This window comes from Miniopterus natalensis, chromosome 1 (genome assembly GCF_054644295.1).
Source record: "Miniopterus natalensis isolate mMinNat1 chromosome 1, mMinNat1.hap1, whole genome shotgun sequence".
NCBI classification, from domain to species: Eukaryota; Metazoa; Chordata; class Mammalia; order Chiroptera; family Miniopteridae; genus Miniopterus; species Miniopterus natalensis.
The window spans coordinates 145857929-145871914 of record NC_142081.1 but is presented as its reverse complement, the minus strand read 5'-3'; the positions used below and the strand labels follow the sequence as shown (position 1 = coordinate 145871914).

Genomic DNA, 13986 nt, shown 5'->3' with positions numbered 1-13986 from the left:
GTTCTGGGGTGGATGGGGCTCAGCGAGGTGGTTCTCTCTCAGGTTCTCTCATGCACTTAAATTTGATGGTGGCTGGGCTGTTAGCTGGGAACTCCCAATAGCCTCTCCACACGGCCTGCGCTTCTCACAGCCTGGCAGCAAGCATCCCAACCAACAGTAAGAGAGGTGCCCATTTCCTACGGTCCGGACCTAGAAACTGCACAGCACAGCTTCAACTATATTGGCCCATCAGTCACCAGGCCTTGATTCAAGGGAAGAGACCCAGGCTCCACTTCTCATGGGAAGAGTGTCCCACAGTTTGGGAGTCATGTTTTAAAACCAGCACAGATGTGCACTTCTCAGACCTTATCCCTGCACCTCTTCTCCTTTCTCACTCAGTTCTAGCCATGCCCACCTCCTTGCTGTTCCTTGAACAGACTGGGTATGTCTATTCTTTTTCTTTTTTCTTTTCTTTTTTTAGAATAAACACCTTTATTTCAGGGGCTAAGATAGGAGGAAAGAAGATTTATTTGCCTTCCTGGGCCTTGATTTTCCTCAGATAGAACTTCAGCTCTTGCCGGGCCACACTGGCCTGGTCTTGAAGCAATGCATGCAAGAAGCTGCCCTGCTGGCACCGCCCCTCTAGGAGACAGCAGATTTGGGCATTCTTTTTCCTTTCATCATATTTCTTCTGAATTTTCTTTAAGGCTTTTGGACTATAGCCCCCTCTACATCCATAAATGGAAATGCACCTCCCCACCCTGTCTAAATTCAATAGTGTTCCTGAAAGGTAGCTCTACAGTCTCCTCCTTGAAACTGTGCTATTTTCTATACTAGGTTATTCTTTCCTTAAAGAATCTTGATCTTACCCTTTCTTTGGTATGCTTAATGAATCAAGTCATTAAAGCCATTACTGAATACAGAATGATTAATCACTGATATTTATTATAATGACCAAAGGGTACAAAAAATACCTTGACTCCTCAAAAAATTATGTTTGGTATGATGTAGTTGGTAAAACAAGGGATTAATAACTTAATTTTAATAAGATTTCAACAATGAATATTGATATAAAGAGAAAACTCTAGTTAATTTAGGGTTAAGCATAAAAAGATTTAAAGCACTTCTTTTCTTTAGATTTCTTTTAGTTCAAGGCTCCACTGAAATAGATATATAAAGCCCTTTCACAAAAGATGAAAAATTGTATTCTTGTACATATGTGAGTATTATGTCCAGGGTTTTTTACTGGAAAGTAATGTGATAGTTTGTTTAAAGATACATTTTGTTTTTTCTCGCTTAGGAACTGACAATAAAATCCATTATAAATGGGTGAACATTTTCAGGCTTTTTACAAGGTAATGGAGAAATGCAAGCTTTGGTGAAGAGCTATAAAACACAGGAAAGTAACAGTGTTACAGAAACGTCCTTTGATGAACGATGAAGGAGGAAGGGCGGCAACATCATTATCCTAAGTCACTCCTCATGTCCAATTAGCCACTAAGTGCTACCATTCCATCTCCTGAGTCTGTCCCCCCTCCCCACCCCGCACCAACACCTTGAATTATGGCGTCATCATTTTGCACTCCACTATGGTAACAACTCCCTAAATGGTTTCCAAGACTCCTATCTTGCCCTCTTAAGTTCACTTTTCACATTGTCACTGGGGTGATATTTCTTTTTTTAAAAAGGTGAATTATGCATCGACACATTGTTTTCTTAAAGTTCTTCAACAGCTCCCCATTGGCCTAAGGAAAAGAAAGGTTCCAACTCCGCAGTGTGACGTCTAAGTCCTTTTATGGCCTGGCCCCTGCTTTCCACTTCAACTCCACTCTTGCGTTTCAAAATCCACTCCTGAAGAACTGGCAGCATGGTCCCTAAAAGAGCCATGCTTTTCTTAGCTCTGAGATTTTGCACTTGTAATTCCTTCTGTCGCAACACCTCTTCACTCTCCTTTCCCCCCTGTGGTAATGCGTAAAGGTGTTAGTATCTGCCCATTACCTAGTCCTCTTGATACACATGGACTGGGAACAGTGACACAGAAAATTATAAGTCAGATGGTTCAAAACAGGACCAGGAAGGACTGATCGGCATGAGTTGTCACACACGGTACCCAGGTTTTAGAAAAACCCAATAGTATGTCTCAACGGACCACTGAGCCTCGACTAGGCTGAGGCTGAATTCACAGGCCCTTGCTCTCAAGTGGGAATAACTAAGTGTATGTTTTCTCTGGCTTGTTGCGAACAAAGAAGGTCAAGCACATGTGAAGTCACTAGGAAATTCTTCTGGCTGCACTGGATTTGGTGCTTGTACGTTGGGACATTATAGCAAGAAACTACTGGCTAGCAGTCAGGCCTGGGGGTTAATATTTGCCTGCTCCTGGAAGACTTTCCTTACTTCTCCCTGGCCTCTTCTTTCAGACAAAGTTAACGCACTCCTATGTGCCCACGGTAGCCCATGTTTATGTCTGTAGTAGCATGTTGTGAACCTCTCTGGTCAATTTCTATTTATTATTTTACCTCCTCCACCTATCTGTATGTTCTCTAAGCACAAAGACTATAAAAAATTCCCCATCACCTGGCACCTGACACACAGTGAACTCCAAATTAATAAAATGAATGATATCCTGAGACTCTGAAGGACACCAAAGTTCAAGACTTTCACTATAGTGATTTGGGGAGTAATTTTTTATAGAGTAATAGATAGCTACTCTAACTTCCTTACCTTTTCTATTTTAAACTCAATAGTGTCAGTGGATTTTAGAGAAAGTAGATGAGTACTTTTTTCCACTGCCGGTGCTTTAGTGGATTGAATTATGTCACCTCCCCTCCCCCAAATATGTTTAATTCCTAACCCCAGTACCTGTGAATGTTTCCTTATTAGGAAAGAAAGTATTTGTGGATGTAATCAAGATAAACTTGTTCTGGGTTAGGGCCCTAACTCCAAAGACTGGTGTCCTTATAAGGAGAGACAGAGACGAATAGGGGAGAAGACCATGTGACAGTGGGGGCAGAGGATGGGGCAATGCAGCTGTAAGTTTAGGAATGCCAACGATTGCCCCACACACCAGACGCTCAGGAGAGGCAAGGATTACTCCCTTTCAAAGCTTTCAGAGGGAGCACGGCTCTGTGACTCCTGCCTTCCAGAACTGTGAGGGAATAAATGTCAGTTGTATTAAGCCACCCAGTTTAGGATATTTTTTTATGGCAGCTTTAGGAAACTAATACAGATGCCCAGAAGAATGACTTGGGAAACATCTAAAAATGTATGTGTCAAGTTCCTATGGAAGATACAGTAAATAAAAACCTCAGATTCTTATTCATGTATACCTGTGGCTCAGGTATATATGCTTTAATTTCAAAGCTTATTATAATGCATAGTCAAGCTTGAGAATTACTGGACTGCATGATTTTGAAGTCCTAACAGTAACAAGTCCTTGGGGGCTATTTTAAATTTAAAAAAATAATGTATTAATTCATAGTCTACTTTATTATGCAAACACATGAAAGCCATTTGCAATTGTTTGCGTGGATCCATGCAAAAACCTCATTAACTGTTTTGTACATAGACATTCTAGGTGCTGAGTTATTCACATTAAATTATTTGTTTTGGAGTGAATATCAGTTTTAAAGATGACTGCACTTAATGTTTAAAGATTTATAATTATCCCAAATAAGAATAGCATATGGTTTTGATCCTATAAGTACTCCATGAAAAGAGACTGCCTATATTTTCATGCATTTTTGAATTGTGTGATAAAGTGAAAAATTATAAGAATCTGGCTCTTTAGTTTTTGCTAAAATAATTACTGGGAAAAAAATTGAACAGATGCTGGATATAAATAAATTTCATGGACTCAGATATTTGGGGATCTTCTGTGGATTCTAGGCACCACTTGTAAAGATATATTTATAATGGCCTCAATGAAACAATGATTTAGTACTTTTCCAGGTCAGTGCAATCTCTCCTCCAAAAGACACCATAGCAACATGGAGTCTGAATGTCATAGTTTTCACCTGGCATTAGAAGGGCAGACAAGCTCTTATTCCAATACAACCAGAGACTCAGCAGTCGTGAATAACTTCCGAAATAATACTGCCCTTCTTTTCTATTCCTTACTGGCAACACCCAAGCACAGAAAGTGCAATGTCTCTACTGAAAATAGAGATTCTGAAATTGATTTCTGTGATATATAAAAGAAGAGGTGACGCCGATAGAATATGACCACATAGGTCTCCACACACAGGGCTTGGTGACAAAAGCTGCCACTCCCACTGCATCATCAAATTTACCAAAGAGGAGGACTGACAAGTACCACTCTTGGGGAATTAAATTTAGAACTGCGATTGCTGCCACACTCAGAGTAATACAGGTGAAATAGGATGAGCAGACTCGGAAAAACTGAGAAGCATAGCAACATATTTTTAACAGCAGATACTTACCAGAGGGCAACTTTGACTTTACGTTGATTTCTGCACATTCAGGCAGAAGGAGCCGGCATTCAGCTGAAGATGCGATTCGCGCTTGAGCTTCAATTAGGCTATCAATGAGCGGCAAGGGAACAAGAGGCAGGGGTGGGAAGGTAATTAGAACTTACTCTTAACATCCCTTAATTGCCAGCCCTTTATCAGTAGCAGATGGTAGGTGCGCAGGAATTTGGGGGGAAAACCACTTTTTGAACATTACCTCTAATTAGGAAGGTTTTCTCAGTTATTAGGACAAACTGAAATCATTGTATTTTTCCCAGATCAATATTAACTCAAAAGGTGTAATGAAATCTGTTCTCCTTCTGTCTATCATTTCCTCTAGCTGCTTCCATCTGTTCTAAGCTGAAAACGATGACCTGCACAATGACCCTAGTCCAGGCTGCACGCTCAGGGGCCCCCAGTGACTCATGAGTGTTACTTCACATTGGATAACTTTTAGGGGAGAATCATCCTAACATACCATTGAGACAGACCTGGGAGAAACGTAAAATGTGCTCATTATGTTTTGATACAAAACAACAATGAAACAAAACATTGCTACTTAGCATTCAGCTTGAAAGCCATACTCTTTTTGGAAGATGAAAACCATCCCAGGCCAATGCAAGACCAGTGTAGCCTAGACTTTTATAAACCTCTTTAGAGGTTTATTTTTTTCAGAAGACTTCTATAGCCCTAGCCGGTCTGGCTCAGGGGCTAGAGCATCGGCCCGTGGACTGAAGGGTCCCAGCCACATACCTGGGTTGCAGCCTCAATCTCTGGCCCCGGTTAGGGGCGCATGCGGGAGGCAACCAATCAATGTGTCTCTCTCACATCGATGTCTCTCTCTCTCTCTCTCCCTTCTACTCTCTCTGAAAAGCAATGAAAAAAATATTCTCAGGTAAGGATTTAAAAAAAAACTTTTATATACCTCTTCATGAATCCTGTTCTTGGCTAATACTAGGTTAAGACAATAACTCTGCCTAAAGGCTCTTTTCTTAAATGTCTGTGGTATGTGTATCTGTTACACGCCTCTGGTGCATGTACCTGACACAATGTGATCACTTGGACAGCTCCTCTTTTTATAGAACATTTGTCAGTTACTCTGTGGGAGGGATTCTCAAAATGTGGCCCTCAAACCAACAGTGTCAGCATCACCTAGGAAGTTATTAGTAATGTAGATGCTCAGCCTCCCCCTAGATCCACTGAATCAGAAACTCTTGGGTTGGGGCTCAGAAATCTATGCTTTAACCAGCGTTTTTTATGCAAACTAAAGTTTGAAGCTATGATATTAGGAACAGACACCAGTCACTGGGTGATGCTCTGTACCATATTGGATACTTTATAAGCACATGCCAGTTAACCATCACGATGACCATGTGAAACACATTATATCGTTACTCTCATTACATAGATCAAGAATCAAATGATTATTAATGTAAAGGTCCCAGAGCTAACAAGTGGGAGCTAGATTTCGAACCACATTCTGACCAGTCTAAAACTCATACTCTTAACTACTGAAGATAGCCAAGGAGAAACAAAGAAAACAAGAATGTCTGCAATTTTATGTAAAGACACACTCTAGGCATGATAGCAAAGTTGTCTATAGAACCAAGATAGAGAAGTCTACATAAAAAATTTTTAAAAATCAAGGTTTTGGGGGTCAGCAATTGACCCAATGCTATATCCCATTTTAAAATACAATTTCAGGCTATGTTAAGTGCTTTCCAAAATCTCAGTTGGGGAGCAACTGACTAATAATCTGAAACAAAAATAAGTCATAGTCTTAGAAATTGTGGCAGGTGGCTCCTGCATTCCATCTTCATCAGATCTAGTGACCACAGAAAGTATGTAGTTTTGACTCCCCCAGGACCATCTTTAACACACTACAGTTTAGTGCTAAACATTTAATTCTTTAAAAAGTTAGAAAAATAAATGTTTAGTATATTATTTTTGTTTTACTTGTGTCAACGAAATGCCAAGTACTATTCAGTGCTCTTATAAGGACACACATTAAACGAGACTTTAATATGACGTATCCATAAAGATGACTCATGGTAAGTCATCAGTTCCGCAAATTTTAGTGAGTCTTTCAGGAAACTTGTTTTGCTGTTGAGTAGGTGTGCAAACACTAGTTACACCCAGTTGTTCTTGTGTCTACACTGTACATCTTCTCATAGCTTCTAGCCTGCTGCTGTGATTTGTGAATTTCCAAGGACGTTGTAAGATGGGTTAAGTTCCCCAATGCACTGAACCATCAGATTGATTCTTTTTGGATAATCATTGTGGGAAACTAGAATTCTCTGGAACAAATGCTAGGACACATTTTTGTAACTGAATACCAGGGGAAATGTATTTCCTAACATATCACTATGCTTCATTTTTGCCCCACATTACGGAACTCAGACTCAAGTCAGATAACTCAGTTGTGCAAAGTGATAGCATAATATAGGGAAGAAGGCATAGACTCCAAAGCCTGTCTCCCTGACCTAAATTCCAATTCTATCACTAGTTAGCTGGGCAAGACTAGAAAGATTTTTTTTTCTTTTGAATCCATTGTTTTTCAGAGAGAGAGAGAGAGAAACATCGATGTGAGAGAGACACATTGATTGGTCACCTCCCGCTCACGCACCTATCGGGCAGGGGATTGAGCCTGCAACCGAGGTACATGCTCTTGGCCAGAATCGAACCCAGGACCCTTAGGTTAGCCGATGCTCTAACTATTGAGCCAAACTGGTTAGGGCGTTAGAAAGATTCTTAAACTTTCTGTCTCATTTCCCTCAGCTGGAAAATATTAATTAATTTATTTATTCATTTATTGATGGAGCAACCTTTTGGAGTTGTTTTAGGATTAAAATTTGTGGAGGGCTTAGGAGAATACCTGGCATATGGTTAAAGCTACATAAGTATATGTTAACGAGTAATTAGACTAGCTCTTGTGGCCAATATTGTTGGTTTCTCTATTAATCTAGCTCCTGCTTGTCAGCATCCATTTATCTCTTATTAATTTTAATGTACCCAAGTCACTGTGGGTGGCATACTTTCTTGGCATTATATAAGTGATATAAGGACATGTTTAAAAAGAAGCAGATGGGATGAAAAGGAACTTTCACAGTAAACCTGACTGGTGAGTGTTTCTGAGAACAGTTCAGGGAAATAAGTGATCCATCGGTTTAAGGCGGATGTAGTTCATGGAGACCTTCCAGTGGATCTGGTTCGTCACTGGTGAGTACCAGCTTTGTGACAATCCTCCCGGCTTGGTACCAACCAGCTCCATTTTCTCTGACTTTAGTCGGTTTCCCAAGAAAACATTCCGACTGGAATAAACCGCTATCATGTGAATATTCTATTCCTCTAAACAGTATTTTAGTTTATCTTTTGTTCCTTTCTCACTTTGGGGAGTGTAAATTAACTTACCTGTTTGAACACCATGAGGGAATCGATAGAAGTGTGTTCTTACAAGCGTAAGAAGTAGGAAAAGTTGCAAAGGAGGCAGAAACAGAAGCCATGCCCAGGGCCAGGAGACACAGTCTCCACTGTCCTAGTGAGTCTGCTCTGCTTCCACTCCTGGGGCTGCCCCAGACTTGTTGCCAGAGGGCTGTGCTTTTCAAGTAATCTGGTGGTGAAGGCACGTTCTTTAAAACAAAACAAAACGGAGGAAAGGTGTTTGCCACCTGACAAGAGTACAGTTGTGAGATGGTAATTAAATTGAGATGGAGACCAGGTTTGGAACCTGCCAGTGTTAATGAAGATTTATTCACTAGTGACATTTGATGAGATCTACTGGGTGGATTCTTAGATTTCATTAGTTGAAGACATAAAGCAGTCTGTCTGATTAAAGAGGGGAAAAACAGTAGGGAGCACCCATAAATTACTGGAGCTCAATTAGGTGTAGACAGTTTAGTGAGTGTTTATTACTAGTACAAAGAAAGATTTTCCAATTAGATTAAAAGGTTTTGAAAACAACAGTTATAGGCACAGTGATTTAGACCGATTGCTAGAATAATGCATCGTGAGAAGCTTTATTGATTAAAAGTAAGCTGAAAAGTTATTTGTAGTGTTCATTGTTTATCAGTAGAACCCCTGCTGTGAGGTACAATTTTCCTCACAAGATCAATGACAGGACTGGGCTAATTTCTTCTTGCCCTGAAAATTGATAAGAATATAAAGGGCAGCTCATATCACTGCTGAAAATACCAGCATGATTTATTCAGGTTAATCATCAAGAAAGTGACATTGCATAAATCATTGGGAATTTACCTTGCCAGGCTGGGCCCTTCAGGCTGGTTTCACTGTCATAAGTTGGACCAAAAGAGAAAAAAAAAGACAAAAAGAAGTGTACAGTTTAATCAGACAAAGCCTTTAGCTCACTGAGCTGCCATAAGCTGTTGTAAAACCTGGACATGGCAAGAAATCACAGGGAAGTTGCATAGATACCTTCTCTGATAGTGACCACTAGAATTTATGACAATCATTTGGTGGGATGAAGCCTAAGATGCAGGCTGTTAGCTCATGCACCTTTTTGTTTTGAAGAATCCATTAGACTTCTAGGAGTGTTGAGCAAGGTGGACATCCCATCCACTTGGCTAGAGGTCTTGGACAGTTCATTAGCCACAAACAACCACTTTCTCACTCTGTTTGGTTAAATATGAATAGAAGGAAAGAAAAGTAAAGAAATGGCAGCTGAGTCTCTGGATTCTGTATATGCAAGCAATACATATATATAGTGCATTATATATACACATTATATATATTACATGTAGATATCACAACACATATTATAAAAAATCTGCATAAAGAATGGGACAAACAAATATTTTTTTCCCTTAAAACCCTTGTTCTTAGACTGACAGCTGTCAGAGGGGAGGGGGGGTGGGTTGCTGGGTTAAAAAGGTGATGAAATTAAGCAAAAAGAAAAAAACAAAACAAAAACCTCATAGACACAAACAACAATATAGTAATTACCAGAGGGAAAGGAGGCTGGGGGCAGGTAGAAGAGGGCACAGGGGCATAAATGGTGACAGAAGGAGACTTGACCTTGGGTGATGAACACATAATACAATACACACATGATGTGTTATAGAATTGTGCACCTGAAACCTATATAGTTTTATTAACCAATATCACCCCAATAATTTCAATAAAAATTTTAGAAACTCTTGTAATTTAAAAAGTGGTTTAGAGATAAGTAGCAAACATTTTTCATTTCATTATTGAAAAACAACTTGAATTTGTCTTTCTGACTCGCCCCTTGTGTTTCTCTCCATTATTTCTCATTCACTGTTTCTCGTTTCGACTTTCCTAACTGAAGTTTTGAAGCCAGAAATAGCAGTTTGAAACATTCAAAGGGCAGAATGAGACAACAAACTAGCATTCCATCTGTTGTGACATTTAGTATTTGCTTTTCCAAAGAAACATCATATGAATCTGTTTCATATTAGCAGGAAGAAATTAAGATCTTAGTCCGCAAGGTACACACCCGTCAGTTTTCCCTGCACCTGGGATCAGGCTGCCTGGTTCGAATCCCTGCACTGCTCTTCCTAGCTGCATGGGTGTGACATTGGCCTAGTTTTTTGAAGCCTCTAATCCTCAGTTTGCTTGCCAGTTAAACAGTCTTTAACATATATGATTGTTAAAAGGAATAATTGGGGAAAATATTCTTAAAGTGCCCCCCATACCTGTTAATAGGAAGTGCTCAATAAGTGTTTTCTTGTTCATATTTTTATGTTTTTTTATAACTACATTTAATAATGATTTATTGATGTAAGGTAAACATGTTCTTATCTTTCCCATCACATCTAAAATGTTGATTATTAAACTAATTCTGACTGCATTTTCCTATGGATAAGAGAAAAACATGTACGGAAGCAGAAAATTCATTTTTCATTGCTTTTAAAGTAAATGCTCTTAAATGAAAAAACGAAACTAAAACATTCTAATTTGAACCACATACTCAGGGGTTTAGAGGTTAGAATAACCTCAAATAAGCCTTGAATATACTGCCTTAGGAATCAGTATCCTTCTCTGGGTAACCAAATGCACTGTCATTTTACACTGGCTAATCCATCACTTTAAACCAGCAGAAATCAGTGATCAATAAGAGTTTTGAACTAACTAGCCTGCATTGTTTGTAAGTGAGCAGAAAAAAAGGGGGGAGGGAAGGGAGGAGAGAGTGAGCTATGAACAGAAGCCAGCAGAAGATTGAGAGCTAAAGACCCTGGCTAGAGATCAGAAAAAAAGGGTCATTATTCATGTACTAAGTCCAGGAACAAGGTGCTAAGTGAATGATTGTTTCCCCTTGTAAATTGTAAGAAAGCACTGAGAACTCTATTACTGGCTTCCTGGAAGAGTTTATAACCTAGTTAAGCTAGACATGTTACTGAGCATTCGGAGTCAACACATTCTTTGGTCATGCCAGTGATCATTTTTCAGGGAAATAAATGTCTTGCAGAAAATAGGCCTAAGGTGCTCACCACTAATGTCCTCTACTTTCACATGGTGAGATTTTGAGCTTAGAAATAAAAACCAGCATATTGATTTCATTCCTGGCTCCAGGTAAATACCTTTTTAGGTTCTCAGACATTGCATAAGAACCACCTAGAACATACTTATTGAGATTTACTCTTTCCGAGAATGCTAAGCTGCCACAGACTCTTCCGATGTCTGCCCTAAGGATATTGGGTCTGAGAACACAAGAAGTCTATGGACAACTACTTTTTCTTTCTGAAACAGATTGTATTCCCTTTCTAATATGCATGTTAAAATAAAACAAGTAGACATACTGAAAATCACTAGCAACCTAAACAATGAACTTGGGAACTAGCAGTTACATGCTGTCATAGAATCCTCTTCATGACGCCTTTGAAATAGCAAAAATACCTATCCTCTTGTTCATATTTACAATTCTCATTTTCATTCTTTGCCATTATTTCTTCTATTCTAAACTACAGCGATTACCTCATAAATTGCTCCGTTTCTCTGTTTTCTCTTTATTCAAATCTATGATCCTAAACTCTTTTGTAGGCTACCATTGGCTGAGCATTTACTACATCTCAGTCACTGTGGTGAAGGCTGACACACAAAGCTCATCTAATCCGCACAGTCACTTTGAAATGATGATGTGGATTGACTCCTTCAACATTTCATCTTCTTCCTAGTGTGCCTTCCTGGGCTTGGAGGTGGGAAAGCTAAATGCCACATTCCCCAGACCGGATTCCAGCCAAGGTTTCAGACATCATTCACATGCATTCATGCAAAGCTTGAACCAGAATGGAGTGAAGTCCAGAGAGAACTGGAGGTGTCTGTTTTCTACCGCAAACTACAGCAGAGATGTTCTGACTTTGAGCTAAGAGATGTAGTGGAAATTCTCAGTGTGGCAGGAGCAGAAGCTTCTGTGACAGTCCAGTTCTGCAGTGTGGCTTTGGGCATCATTTTTTAAAAGTTAGCATAAAGATGGCTTTCTTCAGTCCAGCCAATGCTTCCAAAGGCCGTTTTAGATTCCGTAGTAACCCTGTCCATGCTTCAATGAGTCAGAGTAGGTTACGGTAACTGCAACAGAGCACTAAACTCTATACGTACCTATGTTCCCACTGTACATGTGCGATAGAGTAGTTAAATTTATGTGAGTAGTGGTAGTAAGTAATGGTTCAGGACTCAAATCCAGGCAAAACTATCTGCACTTTCAATATTGCATTCTCTCTTTATAAACTCCTTGTTGCTTGACTCAATGAAGCCCAATTCTTTTTGCTTGTCACCAAAAGCCATTTTTAGTTTTTCCCAAGCTCCTTTCTTATTTTTTTTCTCACCCACAGCACTCTAGACTCTAGTCATGCTGTGCTTACTCCTGGTCTTGCCCGCCTGTTGTTTTTTTGCCCTAATTCTCACATCTGGAATTCTTCCCATTCACTTAACTTACCCAAATTCTACCCATACTTTGGGGAACTTATTCCCAAACTATCCATTGCTCTGAGAAAAATGTAGCGCATAATGATCCTTTCTTTTTAATTTCGTATCACTTTTATGATAATTAAACATATAGGGATTTCTATCTCACTTGCCATTATAGTATGTATTAAATTTTTCAACCTGTGTCCGTTACCTTCGTGGTTAGATCAGATTTTTGATAACTGGGCTTCCTCTCATAGTTCACTGAATCTTCCTCACCGAAGTAGGTATTCAGGTGATCTGCTTCTTTCATTTGTACAATAATATTAAGGTGATGATTTTCAAGCTGTGGCTCTCACAAGGATCCCCTGTAGAGTTTCTTAAAACATGGATTCCTGGGTCCATCCTCAAAAATGTTTTTCGGTAAAGCTAGGATCTGAGAATTAGACTTTTTTTAACAAGCTCCCAGGAGATGCAAATGCTGCTAGTTCTGGAACTACATGCTGGCACTGTGGTAAGAATGAGAGCAATCTCTGTAAAGCTTACAAATTCTTTTCACAAACACTACCATTTCATTTGACTCCTCCAATAGCTCTCTTAGATTCAAGTATTATCCCCACTTTAAAAATGAAGAAAGAATATGTATGGATGATTAAATGATTCTCCTTAGTCACACTGTTAGTAAGGAGCAGAGCCAGATTAGTAATAAAAATTATATTATTTTGCCTGATATCATAATGCCACCCCATCTCTTGAAACTTAAAAATAGTTTATAGTGAATAACTCCTTGTTATAATCATTTTTATTTCTTACCGTTATGAGCTCAGAAGTAAATGTTTCTTGTCATAAGGCAGATTTATATAATAATCCTTGGTTAAACTAATTTGATGTCGAATGAATGAATAAAACAATAGTTCTATACAAGTCTGAAAACTTTTACAGAAGAGGAAAATGAAAGGGAAACAGAAAGAAATCATATACTCGTATCTCCCTGCTAGTCCTGAAGAGTCCAGAAAATTGTATATATGAGTCAAGACTATTTTGGTTGCAAACGACAGAAACCCAACTCAAACAAGTTCAAGCAAAAGGAGAAATGTCTTGGTCACAAATCCAGGGGATTGAACTTGTTGTTAAGGTTGTATCTGAATGCTTAAACAATACTTCTAAAACTTTCTTTTTCTCTTCAACTGTCAGAAATTATTTTCTCTGCTCTGGAGAATTCAGATACGCTGTATCTTCATGGTGGTCAGATAGTTGCCAATAGCTGCAGGTATGAATCCACGTATTTCATAAACCCCATGAAAAAGAGGGATTGTCTTTCCCCGTAGTTTCTGTCAAAGTTGTCTGGCCCACACCTACTGGTTCTGTTTAGCTCAGCCTGTTTGATATACACACCCAAGAACCAATTACTGTGACACTTTACAGCACAGAATAACCAACTGAGACATGGGGACTGAAAATGCTTAAAGGGTAATTAACAAAACAAAACAAAAAAAGGTTTATTTTTACCAGAAGAAGCTGAAAAGTTTTCCTAAGTAGGCAGAAATAAAAGATGTCTAACAGACCCCTAAATATCTGCGTATAAATTACAGAAAAGGTAAAATTAATCTGCATATTATATTGGTTTGGAGAGTTCGGAGAGATTAAACATGCATATGGATAA

General features: G+C 39.1%; 1 protein-coding gene across 1 annotated transcript in view; it reads right to left on the bottom strand.

Annotated features, from left to right (window-relative positions):
- LOC148094435 (uncharacterized) overlaps positions 1 to 13986 on the bottom strand; it is a 249630-nt gene that overhangs the window by 12675 nt on the left and 222969 nt on the right. Inside the window, exon 3 of the mRNA XM_087816146.1 lies at positions 4419 to 4516. Coding sequence (XP_087672272.1) covers positions 4419 to 4516 — 98 coding nt within the window. The remainder of the gene's footprint in view (positions 1 to 4418; positions 4517 to 13986) is intronic.